The sequence below is a fragment of the Nerophis ophidion genome, linkage group LG25 (genome assembly GCF_033978795.1).
Source record: "Nerophis ophidion isolate RoL-2023_Sa linkage group LG25, RoL_Noph_v1.0, whole genome shotgun sequence".
NCBI lineage: Eukaryota > Metazoa > Chordata > Actinopteri > Syngnathiformes > Syngnathidae > Nerophis > Nerophis ophidion.
The window spans coordinates 37,680,964-37,699,738 of NC_084635.1; the positions used below are offsets into that span (position 1 = coordinate 37,680,964).

Sequence of the window (18,775 nt, forward strand, 5' to 3'; positions counted from 1 at the left end):
CCAACGTTGAGTGCCCGTGACCTTCAATTATTCAGGCGGCACTGCTTCAAAATCCAACATTAGTGTGTAAAGGATATCGCCACAAGGGCTCAGGAACACTTTGGAAACCAACTGTTAGTAACTGCAGTTGGTTGCTACATCTGTAAGTGCAAGTTAAAACTCTACTATGCAAAGCGAAAGCCATTTATCAACAACACCCAGAAACGACGCCAGCTTTAGTGGGCCCGAGCTCATCAAAGATGGACTGATGCAAAGTGGAAAGATGAGACAATAAGAAAGCAACATCAAATAGTTTTGTCCTTTACTGTATACTTTTATTGTGGGATAGATGCATCTGGGTCCTATATTGTCCACTCCTGTCTCCATCTAAAAAAAAGCAGTGCACTCTTAAACGCACGCCCAGACTCTACAGAAATGTAGCGATGGAAAATTAAGTTAAACCAAGCGCTTGTCTCTGGTTAGTCCGAGGGGAAATCTCCGGAGCAAAGTCTGTATAGTTTGTCTGCCTTATTTTTTTAAGCCAAACGATGCTACTGCGTATGTGCCGGCGCTGCTGTGATTTGGTTTCCAGGAAGTAAGCAGTGTTGCCTAAAATGCATTAATAAATGACGGTATTTTGGTTATTAAAAATTTAGACAGTATTACTAACCGTTGGAAATTTTCCCGCGGTTTGTCATTATACCGTTTACCGTTACATGCCTAGTATGTGTATAACAGCTCTTCTGCCTTGGAGACTGTGAGGGTCAAGGCAAGGAAATTGATCAATGCATGTTTACACTATCCCGTTTATCAACGTTAATAGCAAATGTTTGTGTTTTGTAAAATATTCCTACAAATGTTCTCAAGCACCAAGGAGGCATCCTTCATAGATGTTGCCCCATATACTAAATCCCAACTTAAAATCAAGGATTGGCTCCAAAGTGCAAGTTAATCTGATGTTGTGGCCTCTCCCTTGCTACATTCCCAAGGTCCTAAGGAAGTAGGCCAAAGCTTCCTGCATTTAAGCGCACACACACACACACACACACACACACACACACACACACACAAAGGTCTTTACCAACAGGAGTTGCAAAACAAGGGTCCCATATTTCTATGTATGTTTTTGCATGGGCTGTGCCATACTGTATAGACAATTTAAAGTACGATATAAATGGTGCAGATTTATCAGATAGGGATTTTAATACTATTGTCATATGTTGATGACATCTGCTCACTGTGTTTCGCAAAGTTGTGTCAAGGCAACATAGCATCCTTGCAAATAATGTCCCTCCACAGTTTAAAGCCGCTTGTAAGTCAGCAGTCCTCACCACATAAAGTACCTTTCCTACATGTATCACTGGAGGACGAGGTTTAGCTAAACATGCCACATTACACACAGTGGGAGGATTCAATAAGCCATGCTAACTGCTAAGCTGGAGCTTTTGAATGTAAACAATATTTTGCACTTCCGCAAATTAAAAAAAATGTTTGTCGTTTTATTTACAAACGCAGAAAATGCGGAAGAGCATGAACACAGGAGGACTGGAAGGGTAAAGAACTAATCATTTAAATCCAAGCCAATCATAGTTTGTTTAAAAAACTAATAATTGAATGATCTTGAAAATTGACTTATACTGTTTACTAGGGGTGTAACAGTACACAAAAATTTCAGTTCGGTACGTACCTTGGTTTAGAGGTCACGGTTTGGTTCATTTTCGGTACAGTAAGAAAACAACAAAATATAAATTTTTTGGTTATTTATTTACCAAATTTGTAAACAATGGCATAACACATATATACACACAGGGTCCATTGCCAGGGTTAATACATATATAACATATATAGAATAAAACTAAGTAAGTTAAGGCACAGAGTGGTTTCTTAACAAAACCTTTCTACATATAAAGTGCTTTTTTTGATTGATTGATTGATTGATTGAGACTTTTATTAGTAGATTGCACAGTACAGTACATACAATTGACCACTAAATGCTAACACCCCGACAGGTTTTTCAACTTGTTTAAGTCGGGGTCCACGTTCATCAACACCGCCCGCCGTTTTTTGTAGACATGTTCCATAAATATTGATGTTAAAGATTTCTATTTTTGGAAGAAATGTTTAGAATTAAGTTGATGAATCCAGATAGATCTCTATTACAATCCCCAAAGAGGGCACTTTAAGTTGATGATTACTTCTATGTGTAGAAATCTTTATTTATAATTGAATCACTTGTTTATTTTTCAACAAGTTTTTAGTTATTTTTATATCTTTCTTTCCAAATAGTTCAAGAAAGACAACTACAAATGAGCAATATTGTGCACAGTTATACAATTTAATAAATCAGAAACTGATGACATAGTGCTGTATTTTACTTCTTTATCTCTTTTTTTCAACCAAAAATGCTTTGCTCTGATTAGGGGGTACTTGAATTAAATACATGTTCACAGCGGGTACATCACCGAAAAAAGGTTGAGAACCACTGTGTTATGAGAGTACTGTATGTGTGTGTGTGGCCCTTTTAATATGTGGCAGCATGTGACGTCAGTGAGTGTGCGGGCGAGCGAGGTGAGGGAGCGGTAGAGCGCAGGAGTGGCTAGTGTTTTGTTGGATTGGCTGTGTGCAAAACCTCAATAAAGCCACGATTTGCAACTAATCGCCGGACTCTTCATTTACCCTGGAGTCCGAAGCTATAGAGACCCACTGCTGGGTAGAGTGAAGGCTTGTACGCGCAAGGGAGACACTATGGGAGCCGGAAGTAGGAAAGGTGCAACACATTTTAACGTGTTGTCAGAAGCAGCTGCTGAACAATGTTGGCAAACCTCAGTCCTCCATTGTTGTATCGCGCAACCAAAGTGTTCCCAAACGGGAGATCTAAACGAGGCAGGAGGGTCTTCCAGCTCTGGCTTTAACATGTTGTCCTAGCCTGCTAGCTGCTAGCATGTCTAATCGTTCGGTACACCTCCGAACCGAACCGAAACCCCCGTACCGAAACGTTCAATACAAATATACGTATCGTTACACCCCTACTGTTTACACATTTGCCCAATAATATATTGTGATTAGGGATGCACCGAAATGAAAATTTGTGGCCGAAGCCGAATAAAATTTAAACGCTTGGCCGAAGGCCGAATACCGAATAATGAATGCAGTTTTTCCAAATTTTTTAATATTGCATGAATAGCCTAGAATCAATATTTAGACATGTTTTTCAAATAAAGTAATTTTTTTATTGAATATTGACATTTTTTTAATATTCCAGTGGCCTTTGCTTTTCAAAAAAAGCACAAAGTTTTTCATTTATATTAGGCCTTCAAACAAAACATGCATTCCAAAAAAAAATAAAGTGCATTAAAGTGGATAAACCCACAACAAATGAATTATTGTCCTTTTGGCAAAAGTCTGCTTAGCCACAGTAGATATGCTAATAATGTAAACAGAAGGCTCAAGTAAATCTCAATTAAGTGTGTGCTTGTAACCTCATACACTTATACAGGTAGCCTACACAACAGGCTAATAATGTAAACAGAGGCCCCACTAAATGTCAATAAGTGTGTGCTTGTAACCTCATACACTTATACAGGTAGCCTACACAACAGGCTAATAATGTAAACAGAGGCCCCACTAAATCTCAATAAGTGTGTGCTTGTAACCTCATACACTTATACAGGTACACAACATTGTAACCTCATACACTTATACAGGTACACAACATATCCCAACGTCACTGCACGTTGGTTGATTGCGTCCAAAAATTGCGTCACACGCCACTATTCGGCCTTGTTCTTAACTCATTCCACCGAAGGCCGTATGTGGCTTTTTTTGCCATATTCGGCCGAATATATTCGGTTACCGATTAATCGGTGCATCCCTAATTGTGATATTTATTACCGTATTAATATGCAGTATCAATTTTATCTCAAAACTTAATAGTTTGCTAGCGGTTTTCCAAACACCATGAAAATGAAGTTATCTTGCAAAGTAGCTAAGATTTGTAGTGACTTCACCTGAAAAAAGGCTATTTTAGTGATGCAGAGACACTTAAGGATGCACTGCTTGGTCATGTTTTAAGTAAACAAGAAATGTACAAATGTTTACAAATAACAAAGAAATCTCAACATCCGCAAAGATGGACACCTGTCAGTTTGTCCGTCAGCATGGTTCAGCCAGATAATGCACTTGCATATAAAGACCATCATGGCCTGTCTAATGAAACCTTCAGGTTTTCTGCACCATCGTTTTCCATTTTCCATTGTGGACTAGATCTTTCAGTAATGTGTTCACAAATTCTTTCCCCGCTCTGTGTGTTAGTGGTGAAAGCGTTCCAGGAGTACGCAGAACCAGAGGACGACGCCCCGGCCTCTCCGCAGAGACGGACCATGACAGCAGGGGAGGATGAGGCAGTTGTGCTACCACTTGGAGACAATACACTCACACACAACCTGGGCATTCCAGTGCTAATAGTTTGCACAAAGGTAAGCTACAGTATTGTATCCTCAGCCTATGAGTACTCATAGATGTCTGAAGATACATTTGTTTGTCAAAACCTATTATTGTGTAGTCTCACCACACAGAAGTAAGGACAACTTTATATCTGCTACATATTACAATTAGTAAATGCGTTTTTTTACAACTGCATTAGGCATCAATAGTTGTTTTCCGGCCTGGAAAGCAACCCTGACATTTATTGTAAGTGTCCTGCTCGTGATAAAACCATAACCCATGGTTGAGGCTTTTATTAATTAGACATTTCACCAAAGGTCTTCAAGTAGTACCTGAAATAAGGTTAAATCTAATGTTAAAGTTACAGATGAAAATCTTTAGACACCTCAGGATTTGATTCTGATTCTTGGGGTGACTATTTGATTCAGAATTAATACTCAATTCAGCACAATTCTTGCACTACGTTATTTGGTATATAATCCGTAATAAAAGCTTTTCAAAATGGGTTGTAGTGTACAAGTTGAAAAAGATCCTAATGTCTGCTGCTGTATGACTTATGAGCAAAGTGTTGGCCTAAAAGACGTCTTTAAAAATGTATTTTTAAATTGCATTTACAAAAATCACAAAAGGTTAATTAATCTATTAATTAAAAATACAGCAACCTATTTCCAGTCCCAGTTTTATAATACTTGGGATTAGAGTTGTCCCGATACCAACATTTTGGTACTGGTACCAAAATACTTTCAATACTTTTCGATATCAAAATAAAGGGGATTTCAAGAAAAGTCGTTTTTGGCTTCATTTTACAAAAAAATCTTACAATACATTAAACATATGGCTGTTATCGCACTTAAAGTGGTTAGTGTCCGCCCTGAGATCGGTAAGTAGTGAGTTCAAACCCCGGCCGAGTCATACCAAAGACTAAAAAAATGGGACCCATTACCTCCATGCTTGGCACTCAGCCTTTAGGATTGGAATTGGGGGTTAAATCACAAAAAATTATTCCCAAGCGTGGCCACTGCTGCTGCCCACTGCTCCCCTCACCTCTCAGAGGGTGAACAAGAGTGATGGGTCAAATGCAGAGGACACATTTCACCACACCTAGTGTGTGTGTGACAATCATTGGTACTTTAACAAATAACAATTTTAGAAGATTAAAACAAAAAATGGAAGGCATTAATGAACACATAGGTTTTTCTTGTTACACTGAATTAACAATGTACTATTTTATATATAACATGTAGTTTGCCACAATCTAGGATTAGGTCAATTAGAATAGAATCATTTATTGACGTTTTAAATTAATTATTCGATATTATTGTTGCCACTCTTGGTCTGAGCTTTAGGACATATTAAATCATTAGTGAATGCTAAAATCAATACTATAGCTACAAGTACACAGATAGGACACGTAGCAGGTAAAACACTCATTGGTAAAGACAAAACACAAATTGCAGCAATTTATGATATTCAGTATTTCACTTGCATTAGTTTGCGCTACATGGGCGGGTTGGACTCCGCTAACATTTGGCAAGCCAAGCAGCTGTGTGCGCGTCTACGTATCAGTACGTGCACAGCTGGGGAGCTGATGAACTACATTACCTTTCAAATAATTATGCATATATTTAAGTGTTTACTTAAGTTTGAAGCGCAGGTGGTCTTGCCAAAGAGTCTTGCCACCTTTGGTGTGGTATTGCTTGCAACGTGGCGCTTTCGTGTTTAAAGCGTCACCTTGATCAATAGTTTTGAGACCCAAATTTACGCACCCGTTTTATCAAGCAGTAGAATTGGTTTTATTTCAAAGTTTTCCTTTCCTCCCTGTTTTGCTTGTGGGTTCTGTAAGTGTGTGCACGCTGACACACTCCACATGCACCTCGGCTCAGCAACGTCACCACAGCATGGCAGCATTAGGATGGAAAAAAAGAAATATCGGTATTTTTCAAAGGCACTATAGTACCGTTATTAATTAATTTGTACCACGGTACTTTATTAGTACCGTTGTATTGTATAACCCTACTTGAGTTAGAAATTTACAAAGCAACTGAGACGATAAACAAATACAATACTAAAAAAAGGAAAAACAGAAATGTATAAAAGCAACAGTACTACTACTAATAATAATAATGTCATTTATAGTTGTTTAATGTTAAATGTTTAAAAAAAATGCCAAAAAAATGTTTTTTTTTGGTTTATTGGAAATTATGCATCGATTTAGAATAGAAATTAATTAAAATTGTGATTTGGATGTGAATTTGTTTGACCACCCGTAGTTAGTCACATCCCTAGTGATGCCCAGCTTCCCTGCACTGCACAAAAGGATTTTCTTAAGGTTCTCCTGGAACATCTGCCACATCTCTCCGAGTTTAGCCAAAATACTTCTTTATTATCTTGGCAACTTCTTCCATTGCTGGATTTTGCTGGGCCCTGGAATCCTCAAGAGCAGTCACTCACTCGCCAATGTGAAATCTGTTCCTTCCCCTTGTACCAGTTTTTTGTTATGCAAGCAAGCTGTGCTTTTTGATGGACTTGCTTGTACTCAAAGGCTGCCTTATACTGTCCTGGTTAGCCTCTGGGCAACAACGTCTGATGAAAGCGCCTTGTTGTATCAGCAAAGCTTCACATGCTTGGTGTAACCACTAAAGGGCGAATGACTTTTCTGCCAGTGTTTTTCAAGACCGATTCTCAACAGCCAATATCTCTGTAGATACTGTAAGTCATATCATCATAGCAGTCAGTTCAAGATGATACTTTTTTTTTTTAATGCTTCATTTGGCCCCCTTCTGTCATGACAGTTGTAGTAAAAGGAATTTCTATTTTTGAGATAAGTATTTTTTGTTGGTTTTCGCAGCTTCCTCTCCTCCATATTTAAATATTTATGTGACCCTTTCTCTTTTCTTTTCCCTGTACACACAAGAGAATTCTACTCTTTATCAGGGAAAAAAATACACATGACTAAATATTCATATGACCACAGGGCAACATGCTGACATCAATTGATCAGTGTGATCCTTTGTGTAATTTGCCCTTAAATAAAGTCTTGGTGGAGGTTCCACTGTAGCTTAAGCATTGCCTAACACACAGAAATTATATCACACACGTCAGTTATATTTCTTGTCATTATCCATGTACACCACCAAGAAGCCACTGATGACTGCAGGACGTCCAAATCCTTCTTAAGGACTGCAATAACATCTTCACGTCTGCGGAATGTGATGTGACACTAAAGAACTTTGCCAGAATGAGCTCAACAAGGGTTCCTGAGAAATAAAATCAGCTTACAAGCGGAAGATTTGAGAGCATTTCCCTGAGGGTGTGGCAACGTGGTCGGTAAATCTCTAGCACTGGTTTGGAGAAAGAAAAAAAACATGACTACTTAAAACCAGTTAAGCTGTTCTTTCACACGTCAATATAGAAAGTAGTACGCGCTCCTTCATGAACTTAAAAGTACCTTTTGAAAATAGACTTACTGCTCTTAGGAATTATTGCCCTCAGTAATATTTGTGCCTTAATATTGCGGCAGACACAAAAACCGCTCCACACGGAATTTTCAGTATCAGTAGTGTGCAGTGGAACAAACGTGGATTCAAATGTATTATTTTCTTTGATGTAACTATCATAAATGCCGCAGTATTTCTGTTTCAAAGTCTTCACAATATTACCATTACATGTAAAGGTATCAAACGATAACTTTGTGAGTGTATTAGAGTTAGCAGAGTCTGTAAGTAAACTACATCTCCCAGAATCCTTTTGCGCTACATGGGAAGGTGGGGGCGTTGAACGCGGTAAACAGGAAGTGAACCATTGCCAGCTTGTCACGTCACACCGCACTCCTGTAAATCACCAAGAAAAAAATGTTCCACGCTTGAAATACGAGTAAACTAAAAAGCCACTTGATACATCCTTATTGCATTCATCTATTTTTCTACCGCTTGTCTCTGTTAGTGAGGTATTTACAGTAGTAAGTTGTGTTGTTAGTTTCCTTTTCTGAGAAACATTTTCCAGGTTAAAAAATTACCACCGTAGAGCAGTGGTTCTCAACCTTTTTTCACTGATGTACCCCCTGTGAACATTTTTTTAATTCAAGTACCCCCTAATCAGAGCATAGCATTTAAGGTTGAAAAAAAGAGATAAAGAAGTAAAATACAGCACTATGTCATCAGTTTATGATTTATTAAATTGTAAAACAGTGCAAAATATTGCTCATTTGTAGTGGTCTTTTTTTAACTATTTGGAAAATAAAGATATAAAAATAACTGAAAACTTGTTGAAAAATAAACAAGTGATTCAATTATAAATAAAGATTTTGACACATAGAAGTAATCATCAACTTAAAGTGCCCTCTTTGGGGATTGTAATAGAGATCCATCTGGAAGTGATTCAATTATAAATAAAGATTTAGCTGTTCCTGAACAATAATTTGCACTTAGAAATACTCATATTTACCTAGTAAAAAAATGATTAGAACATTTGAGCATGATTGTGTTGAATTACAGTAAGCGTGTTTATTCTAACCAGTCCTGCAACTTCATTTTACACACAAGCTTTTTTGTGGGCGGGGGACATGTATCGCAATAATATTTTGTTGCATGATATCAAGGTACAAACGGTAGGAAATGGATGGATGGATATCGTACTGTAAGATTTTGATATTGTTACCTCCTTAATTATTTTATTGAATATATTCATGTATTGTTGATATTTTCACACATTCTTGTCTCTCCAGTGCGACTCCATCAGCGTATTGGAAAAGGAACACGACTACAGAGAAGAGCACTTTGATTTCATCCAGTCCCACATCAGGCGATTTTGCTTACAATGTATCCTTTAAACATGTTCTGTTAATGTTGGCCTTGACATTTAGCGATAAGAGCATTTACCCTGTAACTTCTACTTCAACCTACTTTGTATCTTAACCCACCAAAACAGATGGAGCTGGCCTCATCTACACCTCAGTAAAGGAGGAAAAGAATCTGGATCTACTTTACAAATATATTGTACATAAGTTGTATGACTTCCATTTTACCAATCCAGCCCTAGTTGTGGAGAAGGATGCAGTGTTCATGTGAGTGAAGCTGAAAGTACACGTCTTTTCATTCTCACATGATACGTTTCTTCAAATGCTTAGTGTTCATGAAATCTAATAAATCACATTAGAGTTAAATTTTTTTTACCTTTCTATGACGTTTTGTAGTCCATCGGGATGGGATAATGAGAAGAAAATCTGCATTTTGCACGAAAACATTACATCAGTCAGACCTGAAGATCCATTTGAAGATTTTATCACTAAACCTCCAATACGAAAGGCAAGGCAATTGATAACTGCTGTCCAAAGTCTGTGAAATAAGTTTTTTATCCGTGTGTAATTGACATTGATTGCTGTTCCTGTGTTTCATTATTATGTTCCAGCTGGTTCATGACAAAGAAATAAATGCTGAAGATGAGCAGGTCTTCCTGATGAAGCAGCAGGTATGTTTATGACTACTACTTCTCGAGCAGGGGTTCTTCACCTTTGTGACTTTGGGGCCCATTTTTTCCACTACAGAGAAGCCCATTCAAATATCATACTGATATAGTAATCCTACTCTTCATTTTAATTGTGTTCAATAATTATATTATGTCTAACTATATCTCAGAGTTATACAGGATAAGCCTTGTCAAATGATAGGAAAGCATGTACTAATGACAAAGATTGTAAAGGCTTAGGTCAGGCTGCTTACAAAATAAATACCAATTAAATATACTGAAAAAGAAGGGTGTCATAAAACACTGATGAGAAATACATTTAAATAGTTACGCAGATAAATTAATGATAAATAATATGTTTTCTTAAACTGTCAATAAAATTTAAGTGCAAATAAAAATACGGCTTCACCACTGTAGTCATAATTTTTGCGCTTTAGAAACGTTTCTATGACCTGCGATACAGACGTCTTCTGTAAATACTGCTGCAAGTGGTGGAAAATTGTAGTACACCTGCGTACACCTCTGGTCCATATGGACCACAGCTGAGAAGCAGATATTTTTTGGTGTACCTCGAGGTGGCGCTCACGGCTCAACACTAAAACACTTGTCAAGGACCAATGATGATTTTAATCTACATTTAAAAGCACCTCTTTCAGGTCTAGATAATGTGTGGGATAAGCTTCAGTGCATATTTTGCTGCACGTTCACATTTATAACTTGCTTTTTGAGTCTGCCTGCGAAACGTTCCCAGAATACAAATGAAACCATGACCCAGCCCCTCTCCAAAAGTATCATAATTTATCTTTAAACATTTACACTGTTTAAAATCTCTTGAAGTTGTCGCCACAATTTTTTTTCCAGGCACAATGAACTTCATAAACATAGATTTACCCGATCACAATATTTGGTACACCTTCACAAAACAAAGCTTGTTTTTAGTAGCATTTATATCACTGCATGTAGCATGTTAAGGTGTTTACGTACGTGCCAAAATTATGTGAAAATACTTTATCTTACCTTTTTATTTGATATTTCTCATAACTTGAAGCAGAGAATGAGAAACTCCTCCCGCTCTCGCTGAAAGCTTTACTTAATATCCAAATCAGTACGTCGTCCTCGCTGTGATGTCCGAATGTATCCAGACCTGAAATCCCCGCAAACAGAGACATAAAAAATTGCGTCCAAGCCTACGCCACAATTCATGAACTTTATGATTTTGATGCTAGTATCCAACATTACAACATTTATAAGTCATTAAAGGCGGAGTTTATGATAGATCCGCTTTAAAAATAACATCAAAATAATCTATATTCTTTTATGATTCTCTAAAGCCAAGTCAATACCAAAATTAGATCAAATGAAATATCAAACATTCGGCAGAGAAGCAGTGTTTTTATGTAGAACCAAATGGTTTGACCCATACTTGCCAACCTTGACACCTACAAATTCGGGTGATTGGGATTTGGGGGGTGGGATTGGATGGTAGCGGGGGTGTATATTGTAGCGTCCCGGAAGAGTTAGTGCTGCAAGGGTTTCTGGGTATTTGTTCTGTTGTTTACTTTTTGTTACGGTGAGGATGTTCTCCCAAAATGTGTTTGTCATTCTTGTTTGGTGTGGGTTCACAGTGTGGCGCATATTTGTAACAGGGTTAAAGTTGTTTATACGCCCACCCTCAGTGTGACCTGTATGGCTGTTGATCAAGTATGCCTTGTGTTCACTCGTGTGTTTATAAAAGCTGCCTACATTATGTGACTATGCCGACACGCTGTTTGTTATGGTGGAAAAGCAGTCGTGACGACAGGTTGTAGGGGACACTAAAGGCAGTGGCTTTAAGACACGCCCCCAATATTGTTGGAAATCGGGAGAATGATTGCCCGGGAGGGGCACTGAAATTCAGGAGTCTCACGCAAAAATTGGGAGGGTTGGCAAGTATGGTTTGACCCCAATGCTTGAGTTGACGGGTCTGGTGTGACAATTTAATCATGTGACAAATCATCTCTTAATGAACCTCAACTGAATTATCCTGTCGCTTCTTTTTACAGTCTTTGTTAGCCAAACAGCCAGCCACGCCAACGAGAGGATCCACCGTAAGTGTATTCACTTCAAACTCTTCAAAGATAAATTTGCACACCTTGACTCTCTTAGTAGACCATTCTAGCTTCAATCAAGTTTTAACATTCTGTCTCTCCGATGTCTGTGTTGAAGGAGTCCCCTGGGCGGACAGCATCAGGTTCTCCAAGGCCTGCGGGACGTGCTGGCCAGCCCATCCTGACCAGCGGCTCTCCCATGGCTGCTGTCAAAAAGCCTGATGCCAACATGAAAGGTAAATTATATATTTTACTATTTGTTATATTTTATGCTCAATATAAACGTTTCCAGATTTACTTGTGGACTTTGATGCAACATCAAACACTTAAATCACTTTTTTTTTTTTTAATACAGTTGACATGTGGACTAATTATTCCTTGAGTGCTATGTACATGTTTATTTTAGATTGATTAGGCCACATGGTGACGTGCAGTAGTCATTAGCATGTTGCCCACAGTCAGGACATCAAGGGTTCGAATTTTTTCCCTCTCCTTCCACATTCCAAGACTATGCATGTTAGGTTCTTATGGAGACTCCAAATTGTCCTTAGGTGTGATTGTGTCTGTGAATGATTGTTTATCGGTATGTGGCCTGGGATTGACTGGCAAGCATTCCAGGACGTAGCCCGCCTCTCTCCCAAAGTGTTCTGCTGCAGGTCCATCTTAGCCATGACACTAATGAGGACAAGCCCTTGAGAAAGATGGATAATTTTAGCAAGGGTTTTTGGAATCCATGGTTCTCGCCCGGAAAAGGGTGGAATGCCATCTCCTGGTTGGGGAGGAGACCCTGCCCCAAGTGGAGGAGTTCAAGTACGTAGGAGTCTTGTTCACGAGTGAGGGAAGAGTGGATGGTGAGATCGACAGGCGGATCGGTGCGGCGTCTTCAGTAATGCGGACGTTGTACCGATCCGTTGTGGTGAAGAAGGAGCTGAGCCGGAAGGCAAAGCTCTCAATTTACCGGTCGATCTACGTTCCCATCCTCACTTATGGTCATGAGCTTTGGGTCATGACCGAAAGGATAAGATCACGGGTACAAGCGGCCCAAATGAGTTTGGGTCTCTCCCTTAGAGATAGGGTGAGAAGCTCTGCCATCCGGGAGGAACTCAAAGTAAAGCCGCTGCTCCTTCACATCGAGAGGAGCCAGATGAGGTGGTTTGGGAATCTGGTCAGGATGCCACCCGAACACCTCCCTAGGGAGGTGTTTAGGGCACGTCCAACCGGTAGGAGGCCACGGGGAAGACCCAGGACACGTCGGGAAGACTATGTCTCCCGGCTGGCCTGGGAACGCCTCGGGATCCCCCGGGAAGAGCTAAACGAAGTGGCTGGGGAAAGGGAAGTCTGGGTTTCCCTGCTTAGGCTGTTGCCCCCGCGACCCGACCTCGGATAAGCGGAAGAAGATGGATGGATGGATGGTTTTTGGAATGTAATTGTTAGTTTTATCCACTTTGTTACCAGTTATGTGCACATGGACACGTTTAATTGGATTAAAAGCCTAACCGGAATAAAAAAGGCTTCATGTAAACCCGCCATTCGGAATATTCTGATCCGAACCGCACACGTTTGCATCAAAATTTAATTCCGATCGAGGCGGGTGGTTTGTGCCGATAGTCATTCGGATTGTAGCACATGAAAACACATCTTCTGAAATTTGGGTTGAAATTATCCTTACTGGGCATGTCTTTGACTTCTACTATACTTTAGTGGTGGAGCAGCGACTAAATAAAATAGTCTCGGAATGAAGCGATTGTCTTGCTGCTTTCTCCACCCGTTCAACATGTACATAAGTAGCGTTATGGGCTTTTTGGGGCGGCATGGCGTAGTGGGTAGAGCGGCCGTGCCAGAAACCTGAGGGTTGCAGGTTCGCTCCCCACCTCTTGACATCCATATCGCTGCCGTTGTGTCCTTGGGCAGGACACTTCACCCTTGCCCCCGGTGCCGCTCACACTGGTGAATGAATGATGAATTAATGATAGGCGGTGGTCGGAGGGGCCGTAGGCGCAAACTGGCAGCCACGCTTCCGTCAGTCTACCCCAGGGCAGCTGTGGCTACCGATGTAGCTTACCACCACCAGGTGTGAATGAATGATGGGTTCCCACTTCTCTGTAAACGCTTTGAGTATCTAATAATAAAATAGTGCAATATAAATCTAATCCATTACTATTATTGCACAAATAGCCTAGAATAAATATTTAGACATGTTTTTCAAATAAAGTAATTTTTTATTGAATATTGACATTTTTTTTAATATTCCAGTAGTCTTTGCTTTTCAAAAAAAGCACAATTTTTCATTTATATTAGGCCTTCAAACAAAACATGCATTCCAAAAAAAAATAAAGTGCATTAAAGTGGATAAACCCACAACAAATGAATTATTGTGCTTTTGGCAAAAGTCTGCTTAGCCACAGTAGATATGCTAATAATGTAAACAGAAGGCTCAAGTAAATCTCAATTAAGTGTGTGCTTGTAACCTCATACACTTATACAGGTAGCCTACACAACAGGCTAATAATGTAAACAGAGGCCCCACTAAATCTCAAGTGTGTGCTTGTAACCTCATACACTTATACAGGTACACAACATTGTAACCTCAGACACTTATACAGGTACACAACATTGTAACCTCATACACTTATACAGGTACACAACATATCCCAACGTCACTGCACGTTGGTTGATTGCGTCACCGTGTCAAAAAATTGCGTCACACGCCACTATTCGGCCTTGTTTTTAACTCATTCCACCGAAGGCCAAATGTGGCTTTTTTTGCCATATTCGGCCGAATATATTTGGTTACAGATTAATCGGTGCATCCCTAATTATTATTGTTTGTTGCTCTAAAAACAAGGTAGCAAAAAGAAAAATTACCGTGACAATGTCGGACAAGCAGAAATGCACAAAGCCATGTTTGTTTACAGGGAAAGTCACTGCTTTTTCAGAACTTGCAGTGAGTGAACTTGTCTAAAAGATGGCGCCATAGCACAAGCAATAACACGTCTTTCTGTTTATGGTATAGTGCTGCGCATGTCAAAGTAAAGTATTCCAATTTAAAATATTGGTTTTTTTTCCAGAGTCCATGTACACTTGAACATTCAATTTGGAATTATGACCAGTTTAAATAAATGTTGCCTTTTACACGTGGCTACTGACAGTGATCCTATTAAAATATGTTCAACCCCAAAAATATTTAATGCTGATTTAATATATTAAAGAAAATGGGAGGTCATTGACGTTGGCAATGACGACACTGCATATTTCTCCCACAGCAGGGGCTGCCAATGAGGGTGTGCTGGCCAACTTCTTCAACAGTCTATTGAGTAAAAAGACCGGTTCACCGGGAAGCCCTGGAAGTGGAGCTGTTGGAGCGGGAGTGCAAGGCTCTGCAAAGAAAACAGGTACAAACACTCAGTCTGATTGCTGTGCAGAACTACATTTACAACCATGCTGCAGTTTTGTTTTCAGGATCAGACATTTTGGGGGAGTTTGGCTCTTATTAGTTAATGTTATTAACACAGGAGTAACTAACTAGCAAACTTCAAAGCGAGTTTGGACCCATGCGCTCTTCTATACGGACCTGGACTTATAGGTCTACTTTTGTCCAGTGCAGTGATTATAGACTTTACGGCATTGGTTGATTGAATCATTCATCTGAATTCATCAATCCACTAACCGATTGAATGCAAGTTAAACCATCCCATTAGAGATGGGCGATATGGTCAGATCTATTTCTCAATTTTTATTGCAGCCACTTAAAATAACGTTTATATATTACAATATATTATTTGGCATTTCAATCAGTCAATCAATGTTTACTTATATAGCCCTAAATCACTAGTGTCTCAATATAAATGATAATAGAACCATTTCAAAACAGGTTACACTCTTAATTTAGCTGCTGACAACCTATTGCATCATTTCCAGGTGTATTTTTTTCCACAAACTATCACCGTATTTTTCGGATGATAAATCGCTCTGGAGTATAGGTCGCACCGGCCGAAAATGCATAATAAAGAAGGGAAAAAACATATAAGTCGCACTGGAGTATAAGCCGCATTTTTTGGGGAAATGTATTTGATAAAATCCAACACCAAGAACAGAAATTTGAAAGGCAATTTAAAATAAATAAAGAATAGTGAACAACAGGCTGAATAAGTGTACGTTATATGAGGCATAAATAACTAACTGCTATGTTAACCTAACATATTATGGTAAGAGTCATTCAAATAACTATAACATATAGAACATGCTATACATTTACCAAACTATCTCTCACTCCTAATCCATAAATCCCATGAAATCTTCTTCTTCGAATATCATTCGACATTTTACAGAATTTGTGTTAATAATTTCACACATCAGTCGCTCCGGAGAATAAGTCGCACCCCCGGCCAGACTAAGACAAAAACTGCGACTTATAGTCCGAAAAATACGGTATTAATCTTCTTTTTCATTTAGTGTTAATATCTGGTTACTTTCTGTTACATGGTTGTATTTACAGTCGTCTTAAAACAGAATAAATACTTATTCTTCTGTTTGGATACTTTACATTAGTTTTGGGTCATGCTATAAATCACTGTATGGATCCAGTACCAAGTAATTACAGGAGCAGAATTGGCCCTACTTTAAGTGTTCAGAATCATTAAATAATTAATATAACAATATAAATCCAATGTTTTATTTAAATTATTACCTTATTCACATAAGGGGTGTAAAACTAATTTCAGCTCGAAGTCCGCATGGAGGCAAATCTATTCCTATGTGTGCTAGACGGGTAAAATCATGGCATAATCACTTCAGATTTTTACTTGGGCCCAAAATAGAAAAAGCACATTCTGAAAATGTACATGTCACAAATAATCAATTAATCGATCTATCAATGTCAACTTATATAGCCCTAAATCACGAGTGTCTCAAAGGGCTGCACAAGCCACAACGACATCCTCGGCTCAGATCCCACGTCAGGGCAAGGAAAAACTCAACCCAATGGGATAACTAAGAAACCTTGGAGGGGAACGCAGACGTGGGGACCCAACCTGGGTGACAGGTGCAATAGATGTCGAGTGGATCTAGCATAATATTGTGAGAGTCCAGTCCATAGTGGATCTAACATAATAGTGTGAGAGTCCAGTCCATAGTGGATCTAACATAATAGTGAGAGTCCAGTCCATAGTGGATCTAACATAATAGTGATAGTCCAGTCCATAGTGGATCTAACATAATAATGAGAGTCCAGTCCATAGTGGATCTAACATAATAGTGAGAGTCCAATCCATAGTGGATCTAACATAATAGTGAGAGTCCAGTCCATAGTGGATCTAACATAATAGTGAGAGTCCAGTCCATAGTGGATCTAACATAATATTGTGAGAGTCCAGCCCATAGTGGATCTAACATAATAGTGAGAGTCCAGTCCATAGTGGATCTAACATAATAGTGAGAGTCCAATCCATAGTGGATCTAACATAATAGTGAGAGTCCAGTCCATAGTGGATCTAACATAATAGTGTGAGAGTCCAGTCCATAGTGGATCTAACATAATAGTGTGAGAGTCCAGTCCATAGTGGATCTAACATAATCGTGAGAGTCCAATCCATAGTGGATCTAACATAATAGTGAGAGTCCAGTCCATAGTAGATCTAACATAATAGTGTGAGAGTCCAGTCCATAGTGGATCTAACATAATAGTGTGAGAGTCCAGTCCATAGTGGATCTAACATAATATTGTGAGAGTCCAGCCCATAGTGGATCTAGCATAATAGTGAGAGTCCAGTCCATAGTGGATCCAACATAATAGTGAGAGTCCAGTCCATAGTGGATCTAACATAATATTGTGAGAGTCCACTCCATAGTGGATCTAACATAATATTGTGAGAGTCCAGCCCATAGTGGATCTAACATAATAGTGAGAGTCCAGCCCATAGTGGATCTAACATAATAGTGAGAGTCCAGCCCATAGTGGATCTAACATAATAGTGAGAGTCCAATCCATAGTGGATCTAACATAATAGTGTGAGAGTCCAGTCCATAGTGGATCTAACATAATATTGTGAGAGTCCAGCCCATAGTGGATCTAGCATAATAGTGAGAGTCCAGTCCATAGTGGATCTAACATAATAGTGAGAGTCCAATCCATAGTGGATCTAACATAATAGTGAGAGTCCAGTCCATATTGGATCTAACATAATATTGTGAGAGTCCAGTCCATAGTGGATCTAACATAATAGTGAGAGTCCAGTCCATAGTGGATCTAACATAATAGTGAAAGTCCAGTCCATAGTGGATCTGACATGATAGTGAGAGTCCAGTCCATAGTGGATCTAACATCATAGTGAGAGTCCAGTCCATAGTGGATCTAACATAATAGTGTGAGAGTCCAGTCCATAGTGGATCTAACATAATAGTGAGAGTCCAATCCATAGTGGATCTAACATAATAGTGAGAGTCCAGTCCATAGTGGATCTAACATAATATTGTGAGAGTCCAGTCCATAGTGGATCTAACATAATAGTGAGAGTCCAGTCCATAGTGGATCTAACATAATAGTGAAAGTCCAGTCCATAGTGGATCCGACATGATAGTGAGAGTCCAGTCCATAGTGGATCTAACATCATAGTGAGAGTCCAGTCCATAGTGGATCTAACATAATAGTGTGAGAGTCCAGTCCATAGTGGATCTAACATAATAGTGTGAGAGTCCAGTCCATAGTGGATCTAACATAATAGTGAGAGTCCAGTCCATAGTGGATCTAACATAATAGTGTGAGAGTCCAGCCCATAGTGGATCTAGCATAATAGTGAGAGTCCAGT

The 18,775-nt window shown here is 39.1% G+C and overlaps 1 protein-coding gene across 4 annotated transcripts in view; it reads left to right on the top strand.

Annotated features, from left to right (window-relative positions):
• dync1li2 (dynein, cytoplasmic 1, light intermediate chain 2) overlaps nucleotides 1-18,775 on the top strand; it is a 42,922-nt gene that overhangs the window by 15,410 nt on the left and 8,737 nt on the right. For 2 of the 4 annotated variants that reach the window (XM_061887349.1, XM_061887351.1), the window contains exons 5-12: nucleotides 4,291-4,454; nucleotides 9,146-9,239; nucleotides 9,349-9,484; nucleotides 9,614-9,725; nucleotides 9,829-9,888; nucleotides 11,928-11,972; nucleotides 12,091-12,208; nucleotides 15,239-15,364. In XM_061887349.1, the coding sequence (XP_061743333.1) occupies nucleotides 4,291-4,454; nucleotides 9,146-9,239; nucleotides 9,349-9,484; nucleotides 9,614-9,725; nucleotides 9,829-9,888; nucleotides 11,928-11,972; nucleotides 12,091-12,208; nucleotides 15,239-15,364 (855 nt within the window). Of the gene's footprint in view, nucleotides 1-4,290; nucleotides 4,455-9,145; nucleotides 9,240-9,348; nucleotides 9,485-9,613; nucleotides 9,726-9,828; nucleotides 9,889-11,927; nucleotides 11,973-12,090; nucleotides 12,209-15,235; nucleotides 15,365-18,775 lie in introns of all 4 variants that reach the window. The other 2 variants (XM_061887348.1, XM_061887350.1) reach the window with 1 other exon arrangement.